The sequence below is a fragment of the Hemiscyllium ocellatum genome, chromosome 3, assembly GCF_020745735.1.
Source record: "Hemiscyllium ocellatum isolate sHemOce1 chromosome 3, sHemOce1.pat.X.cur, whole genome shotgun sequence".
Classification (NCBI taxonomy): Eukaryota; Metazoa; Chordata; class Chondrichthyes; order Orectolobiformes; family Hemiscylliidae; genus Hemiscyllium; species Hemiscyllium ocellatum.
This window is the reverse complement of record NC_083403.1, coordinates 82,418,922-82,442,721: the sequence shown is the minus strand read 5'-3', so window position 1 is coordinate 82,442,721 and position 23,800 is coordinate 82,418,922. Positions and strand designations below refer to the sequence as shown.

General features: G+C 40.4%; 1 protein-coding gene across 2 annotated transcripts in view; it reads left to right on the top strand.

The window, feature by feature from the left end:
• The window catches only part of gcfc2 (GC-rich sequence DNA-binding factor 2), a 60,596-nt gene extending 36,865 nt beyond the window's left edge, over window positions 1-23,731 (top strand). The window contains exons 11-18 of one of the 2 annotated variants that reach the window (XM_060851281.1): window positions 3,095-3,294; window positions 9,584-9,734; window positions 9,979-10,100; window positions 11,295-11,371; window positions 14,137-14,203; window positions 16,526-16,672; window positions 18,496-18,644; window positions 22,440-23,731. In XM_060851281.1, the coding sequence (XP_060707264.1) occupies window positions 3,095-3,294; window positions 9,584-9,734; window positions 9,979-10,100; window positions 11,295-11,371; window positions 14,137-14,203; window positions 16,526-16,672; window positions 18,496-18,644; window positions 22,440-22,557 (1,031 nt within the window). In that variant the 3' untranslated portion in view covers window positions 22,558-23,731. The remainder of the gene's footprint in view (window positions 1-3,094; window positions 3,295-9,583; window positions 9,735-9,978; window positions 10,101-11,294; window positions 11,372-14,136; window positions 14,204-16,525; window positions 16,673-18,495; window positions 18,645-22,439) is intronic. The other variant, XM_060851282.1, reaches the window with a different exon arrangement.
• Window positions 23,732-23,800: the final 69 nt, after the last annotated feature.

Below are 23,800 nucleotides of genomic sequence, written 5' to 3'. Positions count from 1 at the left end.
AATTTTGGGGAAAAGGCAGGAGAATAGGGTTGAGAAACATTTAAGCCACGATCAAATGGCAGATCAGACTTGATGGACTGAATGGCCTAATTGTGCTCCTATGTCTTATAGTCTTATATTTATCCCTTTCCTGTAAACACATAATGTTTTGGCCTCAATTACCCTCTATGGGAGTGAATTCCGCAGGCTCACCACTCTTGGTGAAGACATTTATCCTCATTTCAGCACTAAAAGGTCTACAACTTATTCTTAAGCCAAGAATAAGGTTTCTCTGAGATCCCCCCCTCATTCTTTTAAACCCCAGTGAAAATAATCCTGACTGACTCAGTCCTTCCTCATACGTCAGTCTTGTCAGGTTTGGTAAACTTTCTCTGCTCTCCCTCTAAAGCTAGAACATAATTTCTCAGAAGACCAAAACTGCCCACACTATTCCAGGTGAAGCCTCACCAATGCCCTGGATAATTGTAGCAAGACATCCTTGTTCCTGGACTTGAATTCTCTTGCTTTGAAGGCTAACGTACAGTATACCTTCTTCACTACCTGCTCCATCTGCATGCTTACTTTCAACAACTGGTGCACGAGGACACCCTGGTTTTATTGAACATTCCGCTTTCTCATTTTACAGCATTTCAAATAATAAACTGCCTTCCTATTTTTGCTACCAAAGTGGATAATCTCACATTTTTCCCCATTATACTGCATTTGTCCGCTCACAGCCTTTCCAAATCGTATGCAACATCTCTGCATCCTTCCCATACTTTTCCTTTCACCTCTGTGTCCTCTTCAAATTTCAAAATACAGCAAACTTTGTTTTAATCGGCACCTGATGAACTGACACTCGATAAACCGGCAAAAATCATATAGCTCATACTGGACATTTACTGTATTATCGAATCTTTGAGATATCCGTGTAGTCATTTGACGGTATTAGTGATATGGCTGTCTGCTGGTGATTTATGCTGTAAATAAAGTATAACAGTGATGTGTATACCCCCTGCATGATGGTTCTATTATTTAGTGTGCGTATTTACACTGATTATGTGGACCTCCTTGATCAACTGGAATATTTGATCAACTGGTACTCCTGGTCCCATAGGTGCTGGTTAATAAAAAGTTTGCTGTATAACATTTAGCTCGTTCATCTAAATCATGAACATGTATTATGAATAGCTGGGGTCCTAGTTTTGATCTCTGTGGCACCCTGCTAATTACTGCCTCCCATTCTGAAAAGACCCATTTGTTCCTACTCTTTGTTTTCTGTGTGCTAACCACTTTTTTTTTAATCCATCTCAATACACCACCCCAATCCCATACATTTTAATTTTAGAAATTAATCTCTTAAGGAGGACTTCGTCAAAAGCCTTTGAGAAGTTGAAATAAACCACATCTATTGGCTCCCTCTGGATCAACGCTACTAGTTACATCATTGAAAAATTCCAGTGGTTTTGAAGAGCATGATTTCTGTTTTGCGAATCCATGCTGATTGTGATTCTACCACTATATTTTCAAAGTGCTCTACCATAAAATCCTTCATAAGGGACTCTGGCATCTTCCCCGTTATCCCACATCAAAGTCACTGGTCTTTATTTCCCTGTTTTCTCTTTACCTCCCTTTTTAAATAGTAGGTTACATTAGCTATCTTCCAAACACTGGGAACTGTTCCAGAGTCTAAAGAATCTTGAAAGATGACCACCAATACGTCCACTATGTCTCAGGGCACTTCCTTAAGTAACCTGGGATGTAGATTGTCAGGCTCTGAGGATTTATCGACCTTCAATCCTATCAATTTCCCCAACGCCATTTCTCTACAAGTATAGATTTGCTTAAGTTCTTCCCTGTTTTCTTAATCATTTCTGGAATGTTGTTTGTGTATTCCTTTGGGAAGGTGGGAATAAAAAATGAATTTCGTTCATCAGGTATTTCATTGATCCCCAACATAAATTCCCCTGTTTCTGATAAGGGACCAATACTAATTTTTGTCCATCTTTTTCCCTTTACATACCTACAGAATCTTTTACAGTCAGTTTTAAATACCCGCCAGCTTGTTTGTTTTTGCCATTTACTGTTGGTGGGGTTTGGGAAATGGTTGAGGGGAAATAAACTAACACAGAATAATTCATTTCGATGTCTAGTTGTAGTTTCTCTGAGAGTTATATTAGATGCTTATTTTGGCTATTGAGTGTGGGAAGAATGTTTTTTTTAGATTACAGAATCCAGTGAATTTGATTAGCTAACTAGTGGCGAATAATATTGAAAATATGCTGCTTAGCTTTCAAAGTTATAAAGAAAGGCAAAGTGAAATGTACAGAGAGACTTCTGCTGAAGATCACCACTTAAACGTTTATTGGTTTCTTTTTTGGATGTTTACTTGCCAATGTATTTTCTATATTTTTCATTGTTTTGCTCTCTGTAGCCTACAATGGTCGCTATCTTTGGCTAGTGAAACCAATGATTGATATAATGGTAATGGTTACAGCTCAGCAGATGCTGTTCAACTCCTCATGCTGGCTCTCTAAAAGCTATAAAGCTTGTTCACTCTCCTGCCTTTTCCCTGTAACTCTGTAATTATTTTCTGTTCAGATAATTGTCAAAAGGTCTTTTGAAAGCTCTAGTAAATCTGCCCCCTCCACACTTTTGGGCAGAACGTTCTGGACTCTACCCACTTCATGCCATAAGACAGTTTTTCCTATTGATGACTGATTCTTTTGCCAGTCACCGTAAATCTAAATAGATATTAAACTTTTAATGTGGGGCTGCTGGCATGGGGCAGCAGCATGTTGGAATGATAGATTCGAGTTTGGAACTGCAGTTTTTATGGATGTCTAATCTTAGACTACGTGAAAGCAATCCCTGCATGTGATTGCCTTTAGGGATCAAGGAAAGATATAAATACAGCAAGTGCCCACCATATCACTTGTGGAGATCTTTCTGCCAAAGTATAATATGAACTAGTGTTTCAGAAATATTTCAGATCTTTTATACCTTGATCAAAAAATGTTACTATTTTGTGTTTCTTTGCTTATGTCATTCTTTTTGTTCTGACTTTAATAGCTTGTTTTCTTGTTTGCACAAATCTGTTCATAATTTAACATAGATCGCATTTTGAAGGAATCCAAGAAAATTTTTGACGATGTGCATGATGACTTCTGTAGAGTTGACCGAATTTTAGCAAAGTTTGGATTGTGGCGACAGAAATTTCCGGATTCATATTACGATGCGTATATTGGGCTTTGTCTTCAAAAAATTCTGGTTCCTTTAATCCATGTGCAGCTGATTGGCTGGAACCCTCTTAAAGTAAGTGTTGAACCAGTATTTGTAGCTAGAAGCTTTGATAGACAGTGCATTTTAATGCTCTCTCTACATATTGCATTATTATCATTTGTTATTGAATAATATAAAAAAGATAGTTCCAGGTATGAAACAATATGCCTTTTGTGTAAGTGAACCCTGTTACTCAGGGATGCATAATAATTGACTATGTTATGTTAATAATTCTTATTTGGGTAACATGGAGAATGATGACTCCCATGCAGTGGACAGACAATGCAACACTTACTGCTGGATTTAAGGAGTTTATGAAACATCAGACAATGCTACCCAAACATGTACTGATTTGTACTGTAAAGTAACACTAAATATAAACACACTATCTATCTAATGTCGTGCTTCCCAGACTTTGTCCACTGTCAACCTTGTTGAGGCTTGATTATTGTCATGACCTCTCATTGAGAACTGAGAGCACGGGCCTATTAGAGCCATGTTATGGCTATTGTAACTTAGCCTGAACTCCATTTTAGCCATTTCTGTCTCAGTTTTTGTGGCCCCAAAACCTGTTCTACAGGCAGGACAAACCCAGCATGGGTGGCGGCATAGTGGTAAACATTCAGGAGGAATTGCCCTGGGAGTCTTCAACACTTGGTTCTGGATGTCATGAAATCTTGAAGTTTCAGGATAAATGTGGGCAAGGAAACCTCCTGCTGATTACCAGGTGCCGTCCTCCATCAGCTGATGAATTGGTACTCCCTTATGTTGAGCAACACTTAGAAGAAGCACTGAGGATGGCAAGGGCACAAAATGTACTCTTGAGGGGGTATTTTAATGTCCACCCCCAAGAGTGGCTCCGCAGCAGTAATAGTGATTGAGCTGGTCGGGATTTAAAGGTTATAGTTGCTGGACTGGGGCTGCAGCAAGTGGTGAGTGAACCAAAAGGAGGAAAAAACATACATGACTTCACTCTTCCCAGTCAGCTGGCTGCAGATGCGTCTCTCCATAACCATATCTGAAAGAATGACCACCATACAATCCTTGTGGAGACGAAGTCCCGCCTTCACATTGAGTAAAACCTCCATCATGTTGTGTAGCACTAGCACCATCCGAAATGCAACTCAAGACTGGGTATTCGTAAGACGCTGTGGGCCATCAACAGCAGAATTGTATTCCAGGACGATCTGTACCTTCATGGCCTGGCATGACCCCATTTAACCATTACCATCAGCCAGGGCATCAACTCTGGTTCAATGGAGAGTGCAGGAGGGCATGTCAGGAGCAGCACCAGGTATACCTGAAAATGAGGTGTCAACCCAGTGAAGCTACCAAACAGGAATACTTGTATTCCAGACAACATAAACAGCAAATAATACACAGCTAAGCAATCCCACAAGCAACAGATCAGATGTAAGCTCTGCAGTCTTGCTACATCAATTTGTGAATAATGGTGGACAATTAAACAACTCACTGGAGGAGGAGGAGGAGGCTCCCCAAAATCCCCATTCTTGATTATAGAAGAGCCTAGCACATCAGTGCAAAAGAAAGGCTGAAGCCTTCACAGCAGTCTTTAACCAGAAGTGCTGAGTGGATGATCCAGCCCGATTCCCAACCACTGCCACCCCACCCCCCCCCGCCCAGTGGTCCTCTGCATTATAGATACCAGTTTTCAACCAATTCGATTTAGTCCACATGCTATCAAGAAATAATTGGAGACATTGAATACTGCAAAGGACACAGGCCCTAACAACATTTTGGCAATAGTGTTGAAGACTTGTGCTCCAGAACTTGCTGCTCCCCAGCCATGCTCTTCCAGTACCGTTACAATACTGGCATTTACCCGACAATGTGAAAAATTGCCCAGGTGTGCCCTGTACACAAAACGTAGGACAAATCTAACCCGGCCAGTTACTGTGCCATCAGTCTATTCTCAATCATCAGTAAAGTGATGGAAGGTATAATCAACAGTGCTATCAAGCAGCACCTGCTCAGTGATGCCCAGTTCGAGTTCTGCCAGGGTCACTCAGCTTCTGAACTCACTACAACCTTGGTTCAAACATGGGCAGAAGAGCTGCATGCCAGAGGTGACAGCCGTTGACATCAAGGCTGCATTTGACCGAGTGTGGCATCAAGGAGCCCTAGCAAAACTGGAATCATAGGTATTGGGGGCAAACTCTCTGTTGGTTGGAGTCATACTTGGCACATAGGAAGGTGGCTGTGGTTGTTGGAAATCAGTCATCTCAGCTCCAGAGTTACTCTGTAAGAGTCCCTCAGGGTAGGATCCTAGGCTCAATCATCATCAGCTGCTTCATCAATGACCTTCCGTCCATCATAAGATCAGAAGTGGGCATGTCCCCCAATCTTTACACAATGTTCAGCACCATTTGTGACTCCTCAGATACTGGAGCAGCCCATACTTAAATACAACACGTTCTGGACAATATCCCGGCTTGGGCTAACAAGTGGCATTTAACATTCACACCACACAAATGCCAGGCTATGACATCATCAACAAGAGACAATCTAACCACCACCCCTTGACATTCGATGGTGTTACCATCACTGAATCCCCCACTGTCAACATCCTGGGGTTACCATAAAACAGAAACTCAACTGGACTCCCCACAAAAACACAGTGGCTACAAGAGCAGGTCAGAGACTAGGAATATCGTGGTGAGTATCTCACCTTCTGACTCCCTGAAGCCTGTTCATCATCTGCAAAGCATGTCAGGAGTGTAATGGAGTACTTGCTTGAATGAGTGCAGCTCCAACAGAATTCTAGAAACTTGACACCATCCAGACAAAGCAGCTTGCTTAATTGTCACTGCATCCACACTCTCCATCACTGATGCTCAGTAGCAACAGTGTGTATCATCTACAATTTGCACTGTAAAAATTCAGCAAGCATCCTCCTTCCAAACCCATGACGACTTGCATCTAGAAGGACAAGGGAAACAGATACTGTATATGGGAACACCACTACTTTCAAATTCCCCTCCACGCCAATCACCATCCTGACTTGGAAGTATATCACCATTCCTTCACTGTCTCTGGGTCAGGATTCTGGAATTCCTTTCCTACTGGCATTGTGGGTCAACCCACACCAAATGAACCTCAGTGGTTCAAGAAGGCAGCTCATCAGTACCTTCTTAAAGGCAACTAGGGATGGGTAATAAATACTGGCCAGCCAGTGACACCCATACCCCACATATTATTTGAAGAAAATTAAGGTGAAAGTTTTGTTTATTTGTTATTAATTGGAACGCAATAAAATGACTAAAGCAGTTGACACTAAAAAGCCTACAGATGCTATTGAAAGAAACTTCTGGAAGGCATTTGATACAGTTCCTCAGGGAGACTGTTAGCTAATGTTGAAACTTTTGGAATTGTAGGAAAGTTAGAAGTTTGGTTGAAAAATTGGCTGAGCAGCAAGAGATGGGGAGAAGAGATGTTAGGTGTCCTAGTCAGGATATCTTGTGATGACATACAAAGATCTGTGTTCAACTGTTCACTACTTATTTATAATGGGATAGAAAGCAAAATACAGCTAAGTGTATTGGTAAACGTGCAGTGAATGGACTTTTGTAGGTAAATGTAAAGTCATCCCCCTTTTGAACCCAGAAAGGATTGAACAGGCTACTTTCTACGTGGTGTAAAGTGGAAGTCTAAAGAGTTTTGAGGTTGAAGTACAGAGATCACACAAACTTTAATGTACATGTAATATACAAGAAAGTAAATCAGATTGAGAAATTAGAGATTATTCTTCAGGTATGCAAAAATCTGGTTCTATGTCACCTGAAGTTCTGTCAGGTGTTCTAGTAAACATGTGTTGGGAAGCTTATATTGGCTTTGTGTACATTTATCGGAATGGTATATTAATTTATACGATTAAATTATAAATCAAAATTTCAGATATAAGGCGTGCATTCCTTTAAATTTAAAATAAAAGGGATGATTTGATCAAAGTCTTAAAAGTTTAAGGAAAAACTGAAGGTAGTAAAGAGAAGTCATTTTTGCTGATTGGAACAGTGGTATAGTCAACAAATCAAAGCTATGTCTTTTAAGCACAAAACACATGAATATTTTTACCCTTCAAGGACAATCGAAGTTCGCAGCTGTATTCCTTTAACGGCTGTGGATGCTATATCAATTGTAAGTTTTTAAAATCAGAAATCATTAGATTTTGTCGTGTTATCCAAAGATATTAAGGAATAGGAATTTTGGGTTGGGTTCCAGATCAGATAGCCGAATGTGGGTATGAACAGGGTTAATGTGCTAAATGTTCTATTCTTGCTATTTCCTAACAGTTTAGTCGAGAAAGCCCATTGATATCTTCACAGAAACTGCTATCCTGTCACTTGTGGAGAGTCCTTGACAGTGTTCCAGCTCTGAGGGAATAGGATGTCTGACACACAGGTTTTTTTTGTGTGTGTGAAGAACACCAGGTGTACAAATCTTTATTCAATTTCCACCACCAGGAAGAAAGGAAACACCCAAGTGGCCAGTGACAAGCAGTGCCCTTCACATCAAAGGGCAATGCTGTGTGATCAAACAGTGAGGGGGGAAGGCAGGGATTAAATCCAAGACACTCTCGTTCTTTTTTTTTATTTTCTAGCTTCCTCAGAGCCAGCTCTTAGAGTGAACCGAACCCCTGCACTCCCATTTTTTTCTTTTTTTTGTTTTTTTCTTTTTTTAACTTTACACCCACACTTCCGCCTAACTGTGGTAATGCTTTTATATTTTCCCCCAGCACCCATGTTGTGTGTGTGCAGGTGTGAGACACAGTGAAAGATACAAGGTGCACGAATCTTTATTCAAATTTCCACCACCAGGAGGAAAGGAAACACCCGAGTGGCCAGTGACAAGCAGTGTCCTTCACATCAAAGGGCAATGCTGTGTGATTGGGAGGGCAGGGATTAAATCCAAGACACACTTGTTCTTTTTTTCTTCTTCTACAGAACTGTGGCACACCTGTTTATCTTTTTTAACACACTGATCCAGCTCCCTCAGAGGCAGCTCTGAGTGAACAGAATGTTTGACACCCCTGTTTTTTCTTTTTTCTTTTCTTTTTTTTTCCCTTAGCCCCACACTACCGCCTAACTGCGGTAGTGCTTATTGTTTCCCCACACACATGTTGTGTGTGTGCAGGTGTGAGACACAAGGTGTACGAATCTTTATTCAATTTCCACCATCAGGCAGATAGGAAAACACCCGAGTGGCCTGTGACAAGCAATGCCCTTCACATCAAAGGGCAATGCTATGTGATCAAACAGTGAAGGGGAGGGCAGGGATTAAATCCAAGACACACTTGTTCTTTTTTTGGGAAGGTCAGGCTCCTAATAACAGAAAAAGCTGTGGATCCATAAGCTGTCAGGAGAATTACACGTTGCCTTTCATTTGCTCCAATGCCATTTTCCCGAAAAAAAATGTTCTTTTTTTCTTCTTATTTCCCCCACACTACCGCCTAACTGCGGTAGTGCTTATTATTTTGTTTTCCCCCAGCACCCATGGTGTGTGTGTGCAGGTGTGAGACACCGTGAGAGACACAAGGTGTACAAATCTTTATTCGATTTCCACCACCAGGAAGATAGGAAAACACCCGCGTGGCCAGTGACGAGCAGTGCCCCTCACAAAGGGTAATGCTGTGTGATCAAACAGTGAAGGGGAGGGCAGGGATTAAATCCAAGACACACTTGTTCTTTTCTTTTTTTTTTCTCTTTTTTCCACCACCAGGAAGAAAGGAAACACCCGAGTGGCCAGTGACGAGCAGTGCCCTTCACATCAAAGGGCAATGCGTCTCCTGTTTTTTTTTGTTCTTGCACAGGTGCACACCCTCTCACTGATCCAGCACTCAAGTCAAGTAAAAACACCTGAGTGGCCAGTGACAAGCAGTGCCCCTCACAAAGGGCAATGCTGTGTGATCAAACAGTGAAGGGGAGGGCAGGGATTAAATCCAAGACACACTTGTTCTTATCTGTCAGCTAGGGTTCCCTAATTGGATCAGATTAACAGCTTTAATCAGGGAATTCATTTTCTATGAGATCCACCTGGCTGACCTCATTACAATCACTATGCTGATGCTAGTTTGCATTACATCCCTGCATTACTACACACTTCAAAAATACTCATTTGACTAAAAAAGTCGTCCAGTGCCTGGGAGAAGTGTAATATAAATCTAAGTCTTTCTTTCTTTCTTGCTTAACCTGCTGTGGAAAGTAATATCATTGTGCGTTTTTAGTGCAAAATATTTGTGTAAAATGACTTGAAATTGGTAATCGCTGAAATTAGTTCATTATTAACACCTATCATTGCTGTATAGCTTGACTATTTGGACTTGACAGAAATGCCCTGGATATTATCATTGGAAGAGTTCTGTCATATGGAAGATGAAGAATTCAAGAAAAAGGAAAATTCTGATAGAAAATTACTGCCCACGGTAATTGAGAAGACAGTCATTCCGAAAATCGAGGGTAATTGAACAATATTCAAATTTTCTGATTGCTGATTTGGTCTTAGAAATAGCAGACCATTTCTTTTATAAATTTGTTTCTTCGTGGAAAGAGAGGTGATAACTGAATTTTGTTGAAATGTATGTAGTAATATTTTACAGGCTCACATTTTATTATTGCACTACTTAAAAATTGAAATAATGTATTTAATTTGCCCTCTGAAGAAAAAGCACTCTGAAAATCAAGTTTAATTTTATTTTCCCAGGCTTTGTGATTCATGTGTGGGATCCTTTGTCATCCTCTCAGACACGGAATTTAGTACAAATTTGCAGAAAGCTAAACAAAGAATATTGTGTGTTTAACGATGTGCAAAGTAAAGCCATCCAGGTATGCAAATCCCTTCTTCAAAAGCTTTTTAACATTTATCCTGAGAAAATAAATTAAACTCTTCATTTTAATTCCATTTCTTTTCCATAAATATATATTTAAATGGATGGCATAAGAATTGCAGATTATACCTGTGGTTTGGAAGCAGCCTCATGTGATGCTTATTCATTATGGCATGCTGGGAAGTATACCAAAAACAAAAACTGCGGATAATCACAGTGGGTTAGGCAGTGTGGAGAGAAGCAAGCTAACATTTTGAGTCTAGATGTCTCTTCATCAGAGCTGACGTGAAGTGTGAAGATGGCAGCATTTATCATTTTCTTTAATGTATTGACCAAAAACAAAAGTCTTACTTTAGACAAAGCATTTTCCATCTTTCCATAGAATACTACATTAGCTGATAGCAATTGAACAATAAAAATAATTATAATTGAACAGCCAGATGTGATCAAAAAAAGCATTGCCCAATTCTTGGTGAGGCTCAAATAAGTGACAACAAAGACAACATATCCCTTTTATGTTAAAGGTGACCACTAAGATCTTAACATTCTGATAAACTGCTTTGAAGGATTTGAAACTTTTATCAGAACTGTATTAAGTAACAGGATAAGAAGTAAAATGTTTCCTCCTCAATACAATATCACAGGTATTAATTAATTATGCTTGTTAAAGGAAAGTTCATAAACTTGCACAGAAATATTAACTTGTAGTTCAGGTAATACTGGAGTTTTAAGTCTGTAATTAATCTAGGAGAAGCGATTATTATTGACGTGATCAATGGACTGTTAATCCAGGTAGTATTCTGGGGACCTGAGTTTGAATCTTGCCACAGTAGATAGAAGTTGGATTCAATAAATATCTGGAATTAAGAGTCTATTAATGACCACGAAACCATTGTTGATTGTCAGAAAAACTCATCTGGCTCCCTAATGTCCATCCTTATCTGGTCTGGCCTACATGTGACTGCAGACCCACAGCAATGTGGTTGATCTTTAACTGCCCTGTGGGCAATTAGGGATGGGCAATAAATGCTGGCCTAGCCAGAGATGCCTTCATCCCATGAATGTGTATAATAAAAACAAATCACTACTTGAACACAAATACATTAAATTATTTCCTTTAAAGTGGAATCAGTGTTTGTGCATTGAGATACTTTGAAGAAAGTTTTATTTTACTAAACATTTTTATCTTCAGGCTCTGAAAAAGACTATTATTATGAGAATAACAATGTCTGTGGAAGAGGATGCTTTCATTCCGCTATATCCAAAAAGGTAAATTTTATATGTTCGATCTAGTTACCTTCCTTTCATCCCCTTCAACTGCTCCATAGTTGCACAATAGGAAGTTGTTTACAATGATATTTCACTAGCCCTATAAGGATATTTAATCACCAGCCTTTGTCAGTTCCTTTGGCAGTTCATTCCACAAATGCACCACTGTCTGCTTGAAACATTTGTTCCTTATGTCCCATTTAAATATTTCCCCTCTCACTTTAAACCTATGCCCTCTAGTTGTGTATTCCCCTACCCTGGGGAAAAGACTAACTATTCATCCTATCCATGTTCCTCATGGTTTTATAAACCTCGATAAGGTCATCCCTCAGCCTCTGACACTCCAGGGAAAACAGTCCCAGCCTATTCAACCTATCCTGATACCTCAATCCCTCCAACCTTGGCAACTTGTAAATCTTTCTGAACCCTTTCTTCCTATAAAATGGAGACCACAATTGAATGCAGTATTCTAAAAGTGGCTTAACCAATGCCCTGTACAGCCGCTACATGACCTCCCTACTCCTATATTCAGTGCACTGACCAGTAAAGGCAAGCGTACCAAATGTTTCTTCACTACTGAAAACAATAAATGCTGCAGAGACGAGAAGCTATCGTTTTGAGTGCAGGAGACTCTTCATCAGAGTGAAATGGAAGGGACAGCATTTATGCTATAGTTTGGAGTGGGAGGGGCTTGTGGTTGTTGAAGGTAGGGTGCAGGTGGAGAAAAGATGTCCATAGTTCAGATAAAGTGATTGGAATGTGAGAAGGCAGAACAATAATGAGTATAACTGCCAGACTTGAAAGGACAGCCATTGGGATGGAGGGAAGGGAGGACATGAATGCCTTCTTCCCCATCCTATCTACCTGCGACTCCACTTCTGAGGAACTATGAACCTGCAGTCCAAGAATCCTTTATTCGGCAACACTCTTCAGGACCTTAGTATTAAGTGCGTAAGTTCTGCCCTGATTTAACAAAATGTAATAATCCTCAGGACTCTGGGTAATCCAAGATAGAGGACAGGAGAAAATTGTGGCTGGTAAGCGGTGCTCCTTTTTAGAGTTTTTTTTCAGTGTTCGAGTTGATTTCCTCAATTTTTGGAGCTGTAGTTACTGTTTTGTCAGCTTAAAACAAGAGACTGAACAGAGACCACGTGGGACGTGAAAGAAATTATTGTTATAGAATATGGTATTGCAAAGTCAACAGCATTTTCATTTATTTTTTATTGAGAACTGAAAAGGGGAAAAGAGAGTTTAAAATCAAGGACTGTGGCAGGAATCAGTGCACTTCCGAAAATAAGTTACTGGAACTTTTGAGTTATATTTACGATGTTGCATTGTAAGTAGTGGGGAAGGTGATATGAGGGGCACAGAACTGAGGTATATGCAGAGTGAGATTCAGCCAGAAACGATAATGATTGATTTGTGCTATTGTGATCATTGATGGATGCTAGACTAAGGGATAGATCAAAAGAGACTGACAGACTTGTCAAGGGAAATTTAAGAATTCTCAGAATAAAGATATTCTTACCATAAAGAAAAAAATACCAGACAGTCGGAAAGTAAATCTTAGACACAGAACCATTGCAGAATTTTGAGATGCAGAAGGATTTAGGTGTTCTTTTCATGAGACCAAAAAAGTTATGATGCAGATACAGCTTGCAAGTTATAGGAATGTTTTCCATTATAATAGGAGAAATGGAACATGAAAGTAGGAATAAATAAAACAATGAACCATAATTGCTGAAAAATTGAAACTCGTTGGTGAAACTCAGCGAGTCTGACAGCATCTGTGGAGAGAAAACAGTTAACGGTTCATTTCCAGTGACCCTTCAGAATTCAAAATCACATTCACGAGGATCAAAAAATGGAAAATCCAAGTCCTGAGCTCTTAATTAATTATTGTTTCTATACTATGGCTTTGTGATTTAGCTGATCAAGTTTAATGTACTTCACGCCCTTTCACAAAAATGGAATAAAATGTAATTAAGGATTTTGACTTTGGTTTGGAAATGTTGAATTAGTGTCATAATTTTTTTTTCCTCAGTAATTATACAGTCAGCCATATGGGATCATAATTTTATTGCAAGAAAAGAAGCTTTCAGATACTTGTGCTAATTTTCAAACAACTATCCACATTATTCTTTTCCAAGCATTTTCCCACACCGTTTTTATGTTTTTCCTTTCTATTTTAAAATTATAATTGATTCTTCACACAGCACTGTTTCTAGTCAGGGTTTTGCTACTCTTTACATTAGAAAATATTCTCCTGGCCGACTTAACTTCTGGTAAAATTGAATTTTTGTCCTGATTCTAATAGATCTTTTTCAAATCTTCGTTCTTCAAATGCGAAGAGGTCTAGTAATCTTGTCCATCACCTTTCCACCCTTTCTAAAGAAAGATTAAAAAAAGGGCAGAATATTCTAACTACAGTCTTAACTAATAATTTATATTAGCTTATCATCACTGTTTTGCTTTCCATTCCATATATCCTTAATTTGTCAACACAAAGTTTTTGCATTTTTTCAATAATGTTATCAACTTAGTTCCATTTTCAAAGATTTGTTTATCAATCAAATCTCTTCTCTTCCATTTACCATTTATGTACCCTCTACTCCTCCAAAAATGTAGCAGCAGTTTTAGTAGTTAGTACACAAATATGTATTAGATTTAGATTTCTATTGGATACTTCATTACCTTGAACATGTATAATTTATGTTTTATGAATTATTAAAGAATATTTCTATTTATTTACATAATTTTATAAGTGTACTGGAAGATCAAACATCAGTCCAATATCACTTTCAGGAAAGACAATTCTGGTCAGCTGTGAAGGTAAGAAAACGTTCATTGAACAAAGCTTTTGTAGCTATAGAAAACATTCTTTTCACAGGTTTTCAGAGTGAAGTTGTTGAATGTAGTCATTCCTTTGCATGTAAGCAATCTTATTATTAATTCATAATTATGATTATTTAAAGTACAGTATGTTCTCTTATCAATGTAACTAATTGAATAGAATTGCCTGGCCATAAGACATAGGCCATTCAATCCATTGAGTCTCTTCTGCCATTTGATCATGGCTGATGTGTTTCTCAACCCATTCTCTGCCTTGTCCCTGTAACCCTTGATCACTTACTACTCAAGAAGCTGTCTATCTCTGTTTTAAGCATACTCATGACTTGGCCTTCACTGCAACCATCTTCTGGTTGAAGAAATCCCTCTTTGTTTCTGTTCTAAACATTCATACCTTCACCCTGAGGCTGTGCCATCGAGTCCTAATTTCTCCTACTAGTGGAAATATCTTCTTCATGTCAACTCTATCTTGGCATCTCAGTATCCTGCAAGTTTCAGTGAGACTGCCCCCCTCATCCTCTAAACTCCATTGAGTACAGATCCAGAATCATCAACTGCTTCTCATAAGAAAAACCTTTCATTCCCAGGATCATTCTTGTAAACCTTCTCTGGACCCCCTCCAATGCCAGCACATCTTTCCTTACAAATGGGACTGAAAGCTGCTCACAATATTCCAAATGCAGTCTGACCAGAGCCATGCCTCAGTAGTACATCTCTGCTTTTGTTTTCTAGTCTGCTTTAAATGAATGCCAACATTGCATTTGTCTTCCTAACTGCCAACGGAACCTGGCATGTTAACTTAAAATAACCCTCAGTTAAGACTCTTAAGTCCCTTTGGGCTCCGCTTCAGATTTCTGAAGCCTTTTCTTCATTTATAAGTCTGTGCCTCTATTCTTATAACGTATAACCCCACACTTCGCCACATTTTAGAGCAGCTGCCACTTCTTTGAACATTCGTCTAACATGTCCAAGTCTTTCTGCAGCCTCCTGCTTTGTTAACACTACCTGTCTCTCCACGAATCTTTGTGTCATCTTCAAACTTAGCAACCATGTTCTCAGTTTCTCCATCCATTTTGTTAATGTATAATGTGAATAGTTATGGTCCCAAAACTGTCCCTTGCGGAATAGTCACCGGCTGCCATCCTGAAAAAGACCCCTTTATCCCTATTCTCTGGTGTCGGCTAGTTATCCAATCCTTTACCTTGCTCCTAACCCCATGGACTCTTATCTTATTTAGCAGCCTCCTATGTGGCACCTTGTCATAGGCTTGCTGGAAATCTGAATAGGTCATGTCCACTGTCTGTCATTTATCTAACTTGTTCATCACCTTCTCAAAGAATTCTAACAGATTTGTCAGGCATGACCTCTCCTTGACGAAGCCATGCTGACTCAACCCTAGTTTAGATGCATTTCTAAGTACTCCATATTCACATCTTTAATAATGGCTCTAAAATCTTACCAGTGACTGAAGTCAGACTAACCAGCTTTTGTTTCCTGTCTTCTGCTCCCTTGAACAGAAGTATTACATTAGACATCTTCCAGTTCTCTGGGACCCTTCTTGATTCCTGAAAGATCACAGCAATGCCGCTCCAATCTCCTCAGTTATCTCCTTTAGAACTCTAGGGTGTACTCCATCTGGTCTGAGTGATTTGTCCACCTTCAGACTTTTCAGCTCCCCAGCACCACCTCCTTAATGTTGGCAATTACACATCCCTTTGGCCCCTGACTCTCTTGAGGTTATTGTATGTTGTTGGTGTCTTCCACTGTGAAAACTGATGCAAAGTATCTATTCAGTTCCTGTGCCATTTCTATGTTCCCCCTTACTACTTCTCTCGCCTCATTTTCCAGTGGTCAAGGTCCACTCTTGTCTCTCTATCTTACCTTTTAGATATCTAAAAAAATTCCTGAATGTTTAGGCCACACTAGGAACCTCCAAGAAGAACAAAAGGCACACATTATCTGCATTGAATAAAATAATACTTGTATAAGAGAGGCGGGAGAAGAAAAGTACAAAGGAGGAATATACTTAAATCAAAACAGTTTGTGATCTTGTCTGTGTTAATGTGGTTGGGAGAACACTGAAGGAAATAATTTGGTAGCACCTATTTATGATTCACGTATTTATTCCAGTTATTTTACAGAATATTCATTAATCTTAGAATAAAATGCATACTTTTATTATTCCTAAAATGACAAAACATGTAATTTTATTCTTGTTGGTTTAATTGACTGAAAGCATTTACTGAAATGCTTGACAAATGGCATCAGAATTTCTTTTTCAAAAGAAGTTTAATCTGTTTTTAGCTCTTGGGTAATATTCTCCAGTGGGATGGTCTATTACCAGAACATATTCTACAGGACTTGGGCCTAAACAAGCTTCTCAATCGTTACATTTTACTGAGCCTACAAAACTCCCTGAATCATTCAGGAAATATAGACAAGTGTAAAAAGGTAAGTAATAGTCAAAGATGTATTACTTGGTAAGTTAGTTGGGATGGTGTATATAAACTTCAAAATGCAACTTTTTAAAAAAAACATGGCTGTAAAGTTTAAAATTGTATTGCAGGAAAATTTCCCAAAGTGCTGTTTGTGTAATGGTTAAATTTGGTTTTTCATGTATTCTGATGGATAGTCATGTTAGGAATTATACATTCCATACTTGCTTGCTGGAATAATGTACCAATTTAGAGGGATATCACATTTAATGCTGACTTAAGTACTGATCCAAAAATAACTTCTTGTTGTACCATGTTCTTCAAACAGCTGCTACTTTTGAGATTTCTCAAACATTACACAGACCAATCATAAAGGCCCTTTGAATAAGGGAAGCCAACTTCAGCATGGAAACCATTGGCGTGGTTTATTTATTTATTTCCCATTCTTGATTGCAGTCGATAACATGGTGGGGAACTGCAGTGCTATACAATATGGTTTTTAAACAATGGAATGCCTTATTGGTCCATTTGTGATGCAGATTTTTAGAATACTATCCAGTAACTTAAGACACTCAGGCTGGTACCTATTAAAGGAAAACGTCATCTTATCGATAGAACCCATAGCTTGAGGGGTACCACTCAGAACAAGCAGTGCTGACGAAAATCCATAGGCTCTCCTGCTCTTCCTGCCTGCCAAATGTATATTGCCAAGGTTCAGACAATGCTAATCAACCTGTCGGCCATATTTTGAACACATCGTCCATGTCTATCAACTCCAGAAGCTTTTGAGTCAGAGACAAGAACACTATCCTCTATGCTTCAACCACAGGGTAAAACAACCAAAGAAAAGTTTTATTATCTCTGTACCTGAGTAAGTGAACAGATAGACTGCTCAATGGAAAATATTTTGACTGATACTGAATTGACAAATTCGGTTCCAGTGTAACTTTTATAATGGTAAAGTGGTGTATTCCTCTGAATTTATTTTTCATAAATGCAGCATTTTCAATGGTCACTCGAAATTTTACAATTAAGCCTAGTGTTAAGTGCTGAAGACATCATTTGCTGTGGCAGCCAGAATTTGACTTTCAGGCTGCAACAGTCAAACCAAAAAGAGTCTAAGAGCCTCTCATATTCATACAGCATGGAAACAAACCTTTTGGTGCAACCAGTCCATGCTGACCATAAACCCAAACTAAACCAGTCTCACCTGCCTGCTCCTGGCCCATGTCCCTCCAAACCTTTCCTATTCATGTACTTATCCAAATGTCTTTTAAACATTGTAGTTGTTTCCTGATCCACCAATTCCTCTGGAAATGCATTCCACACATGAACCACCCTCTAGGTGAACAGTCAAGACTTTTTTCTCCCCGGGGAGGGGAGTCGAGTCCAAAGCTAGAGGGCTTAAGGTGAGGATGGAGAGATTTAAAAGGAATCTAAGGGGTACGTTTTCACACAGAAGGGTGGTGCGTGAATGAAATGAGCTGCCAGAGGAAGTGGGGAAGGCTGGCACAATTACAACACTTAAAAGTCATTTTGATGGGGATATGAATAACTAGGGTTTGGAGAGATATGGACCAAATGCTGACAAACAGGACTAGATTAATTTAGGATATCTGGTCGGCATGGATGAGTTGAAACGAAAGGTCTGTTTCCATACTACACATCTCTAATTCCTTGGTGTAAACTTGACAACCTAATGGCTACAATATTATGAATTTTTGCTTTGCAACTGTCTGAGCTTATTTTAACATTATACAGATGTCAATTTTAGAGGCAGTATAACTTGTTTTGATATTGGAAAAGATATATTGACTCTTTTCCTTCTGTTATTTGCAGATAATAGCTTGCTTTCCTAAATGTTGGTTTGAAAATCTTGAAAGACAAAGTAGCATTCCCCAAATGGAAAACTTATGTAGGTATTTGTTGCAATCTATTCGCACCATAAATAAAAATAATTCAAATCCAGATATGGAAAACAATGGCAGGTAAATGTTCTAAAATATATTTTCTTTGGTGACTTCTCTTGTATGTCTTGATCGTTGGTATTCAGATGTCTATTGGAGATAAATTATATTTTTCCACTTTTATCAATTGTAATGTTATAGAAGAAAATTACAAAATTTGTTTTTTCCTCTTTGAAAAGGTCTAATTTCAGGGTGACGGACACTTGCACAATAGCTGTCAACTAAAAACAGGCCATAACATTACAAAAAACTGCCTCATCTTGAATCAAGTCTTAGACTAAATAGTGCAACTATGCCAATTTGGCTGACATTAAATGCTGAACCACAGTGCATATTCTATGTTTATATAATACAACTGTACTTTGTGCACAATCTATTGTAGTGAATAAGCTTAAAAATGTGTTGCTGGAAAAGTGCAGCAGGTCAGGCAGCATCAAAGGAGAAGGAGAATCGCCATTTCAGGCATAAGCCCTTTTTCAGGAATGAGGAAAGTGTGCCAAGCAGGCTAAGATAAAAGGTAGGGAGGAAGGACTTGGGGGAGGGGCGTTGGGAATGCAGTAGGTGGAAGGATGTTAAGGTGAGGATGATAGGCCAGAGAGGGGGTGGGGGCGGAGAGGTTGGGAAGAAGATTGCAGGTCAAGAAGACGATATTGAGTCTGAGGGTTGGGACTGAGAAAAGATGTGGGGAGGGGAAATGAGGAAGCTGGAGAAATCTGCATTCATCCCTTGTGGTTGGAGGGTTCCTAGGTGGAAGATGAGTTGCTCTTCCTCCAGGCGTCATGTTGCCATGGTCTGGCGATGGAGGAGGCCAAGGACCTGCATGTCCTTGACGGAGTGGGAGTGGGAGGGGGAGTTAAAGTGTTTAGCCACGGGGCGGTTGGGTTGGTTGGTGCGGGTGTCCCAGAGGTGTTCTCTGAAACGTTCCTCAAGTAGGCGGCCTGTCTCCCCAATGTATAGGAGACCAAATCAGGTGCAGCGGATGCAGTAAATAATGTGCGTGGAGGTGCAGGTGAATTTCTAATGGATATTGAATGAACCCTTGGGGCCTTGGAGGGAAGTGAGGGGGGAGGTGTGGGCGCAAGTTTTGCATTTTTTGCGGTTGCAGGGGAAGGTGCCGGGAGTGGAGGTTGGGTTGGTGGGGGGGGTGTGGATCTGAGAAGGGAGTCACGGGGGGAGTGGTCTTTCCGGAACGCTGATAGGGGTGGGGAGGGAAATATATCCTTGGTGGTGGGGTCCGTTTGGAGGTGGCGGAAATTACGAAGGATGATCCCAGCCGACCCATTGTCTCAGCCTGCTCGTGCCCCATCAAACTCATTTCTGCATACCTTGACACGGTCCTTTCCCCCTTAGTCCAAGAACTCCCCACCTACTTTCGGGACACCACCCAGGCCCTCCACCTCCTCCATGATTTTCGCTTCCCCGGCCCCCAACGTCTTATCTTCACCATGGACATCCAGTCCCTATACACCTCCATCCCCCATCACGAAGGCCTCAAAGCCCTCCACTTCTTCCTTTCCCACCAAACCAACCAGTACCCTTCAACTGACACCCTCCTTCGACTGACTGAACTGGTCCTCACTCTTAACAACTTCTCCTTCCAATCCTTCCACTTCCACCAAAGGAGTAGCCATGGGCACCCGCATGGGCCCCAGCTATGCCTGCCTCTTCGTAGGATATGTGGAACTGTCTATCTTCCGCAGCTACACTGGCACCACCCCCCACCTTTTCCTCTGCTACATCGATGACTGTATCGGCGCTGCCTCGTGCTCCCACGAGGGGGTTGAACAGTTCATCCACTTTACAAACACCTTCCACCCCGACCTCAAATTTACCTGGACCGTCTCAGACTCCTCCCTCCCCTTCCTAGACCTCGCCATCTCTATCTCGGACGACCGACTCAACACGGACGTATACTATAAACCGACTGACTCCCACAGCTACCTAGATTACACCTCTTCCCACCCTGACCCCTGTAAAAACGCCATCCCATATTCCCAATTCCTTTGCCTTTGCCGCATCTGCTTCCAGGAGGACCAATTCCAATACCGAACAACCCTTATAAGGCCTCCTTATTCAAAGACTGCAATTTCCCCTCAGATGTGATTGATGATGCTCTCCACCACATCTCCTCCACTTCCCGCTCCTGCACCCTTGAATCCCGCCCCTCCAATTGCCACCAAGACAGAACCCCACTTGTCCTCATCTACCACCCCACCAACCTCCAGATACATTGGATCATCTTTCGTCGTTTCCGCCACCTCCAAACGGACCCCACCACCAAGGATATATTTCCCTCCCCACCCCTATCAGTGTTCCGGAAAGACCACTCCCTCCCCGACTCCCTTGTCAGATCCACACCCCCCCCCCACCAACCCAACCTCCACTCCCGGCACCTTCCCCTACAACAGCAAAAAATGCAAAACTTGCGCCCAGACCTCCCCCCTCACTTCCCTCCAAGGCCCCAAGGGATCCTTCAATATCCATCAGAAATTCACCTGCACCTCCACACACATCATTTACTACATCCGCTGCACCCGATGTGGCCTCCTATACATTGGGGAGACAAGGCCGCTTACTTGCGGAACATTTCAGAGAACACCTCTGGCACACCCGCACCAACCAACCCAACCGCCCTGTGGCTGAACACTTTAACTCCCCCTCCCACTCTACCAAGGACATGCAGTCCTTGGACTTCTCCATCGCCAGACCATAACAACACGACGGTTGGAGGAAGAGCGCCTCATCTTCCGCCTAGGAACCCTCCAACCACAAGGGATGAATGCAGATTTCTCCAGCTTCCTCATTTCCCCTCCCCCCACCTTTTCTCAGTCCCAACCCTCAGACTCAGCACCACCTTCTTGACCTGCAATCTTTTTTCCGACCTATCACCCTCACCTTAACCTCCTTCTACCTAATGCATTCCCAACGCCCCTCCCCCAAGTCCCTCCTCTCTACCTTTTATCTAAGCCTGCTTGGCACACCCTCCTGATTCCTGAAGAAGGGCTTATGCCCAAAAAGTCAATTCTCCTTCTCCTTTGATGCTGCCTGACCTGCTGTGCCTTTCCAGCAACACATTTTTAAGTCAGATCCCCAGCATCTGCAGTCCTCACTTTCTCCTATTGTAGTGAATGGCTAGGTATCATAATCAGATTTGGGATGGGGGAATTGTAAATTTTAGAAGTTGTAAAATTGTTGGTGTGCACATATTCTCCTGTAGATCCAATTGTTCAAGAATCAAAAGTAGGCAGCATTCACCGAAAGACCATTTTGACAGCATGCCTGTTTATTTGAATGGTGTTAGTTTTCATGTTCAACTGAATACAATTAACTCAACCTGAAAAGTCCATGTCCAGCTAACAAAATTAAATCTGCCCCAATGAGTCCATCCAGAACCGTCAGTTGTGAATGTATTAGATTAGATTACTTAGTGTGGAAACAGGCCCTTTGGCCCAACAAGTGCACACCGACCTGCTGAAGCACAACCCACCCAGACTCATTCTCCTACATTTACCCCTTCACCTAACACTACGGGCAATTTAGCATGGCCAATTCACCTAACCTGCACATTTTTGGACTGTGGGAGGAAACCGGAGCACCCAGAGGGAACCCACACAGACACGGAGAATGTGCAAACTCCACACAGTAAGTCACCTGAGGCGGGAATTGAACCTGGTTCTCTGGTGCTGTGAGGCAGCAGTGCTAACCACTGTGCCACCCCTATGTATGGCTTATTTACTAACATTTTGTTATGTACAATATACAGAACAACCTCAGATCATTTTAAATACTTAAATTTCAATTGTTTTGTCTCTCTAGAGAAGAAATAAGAGAAATAGTTCATCTGTTGATCTCAATTCGTGCCTTGGATCATGCGGAGGTCATTGTCAACGAGTTTAAATTAGAAGACTTGAATTGGATTTTCAAAGGAAACTGATGAATATGAACTGTCTTTCCACATATTGTTTAAAGATTATACCTAAGCAATGAAATGTTTCATCATGATGGTGCATTCAACAATGCTGTGACTCTCATCGATGACTATGTGGTATAAGGTCAAAAATCAAATGACACCTGGGTTATGGTCCAACAGGTTTATTTGAAATCTCAAGTTTTCAGAATTCAGCTCCTTCCTCAGGCATGGTATAATTGAGAGGTATACGACAGTATTTATCAGTAAAAAGTTAATTTTAAAAGTAGCTACCCTTGCTGAATCCTTTTATCAATTTGGAGGTAGACTGCTGATTAAAATGCAAAATCCAAATTCCTTTCAAGTCTTTATCCAGGGATAATTGAAGGAGCAAGAGATGACCACTCAGGTTAGACAATGCACTTTTAAGTGTGAGGTCCTGTTTGGAATCTCTCTCTGTTTTAAGCTAAGGGTAGCTTTTTTGACAAAAGAAATTTGAATGAAATAATTCCCTTCAGCGTATGTGGGGATGTGAGAGAGAGTGTAAGCACACCAGTGTGTGTGTGTATATGGTAAAAATTAGGGGAAAAGAAATTGAACTACTGAAAACCATTTTAATTCCACAATTGTTAAAAATTCTTTTTACAATATATGCAAAGTACAAATTTCTTGTAGTTTTATGGAAGTCAGATCTGAAAAGTTACTGACAACAACACACTTGTTTTTTTTGTAGGACTGTGCATGTGTAATAATTTAAGTGACTTGTGATCAGGAACTTCCAAATTGTGAATCATATAAGGGATCACTGACTTTCATGCCTTCATTTCCTGTATCAGAACGGTCATATTAAATGTAAAAGCAGCAGCAGTCTGAGTGATTTAAACTAAAGCTTTTCCCCAAAAAACTGTTTACCAAGATGTAGCCAACCCTATTGTAAATTCTAATTTTCTTATCCTCATGTACATAAAAACTTTTCATCCAGGAAAAATAGTTTCCCTAACTGCCAGCTTTGAAAAATTTATTTGGCTTCTTCGTTGATGGTGATAATCATTTTTTCTAGGGTTGGATCATTATCCTTCCATGTCTGGATTCAGATTTGTAAAAATCAAAGAAATGGGTCAACCTGTTGGAGTATTTACAAGTCTGGATTGTGTAAATTCTTTAAAGACTGTATGAAGTATGGTGTGATAGACACTTCATTTTGCTATATATAATTTATAAGAAATGTTATTGTTCAATAAATCAGTTTTCCAAGATTTGTTGCAGTTTC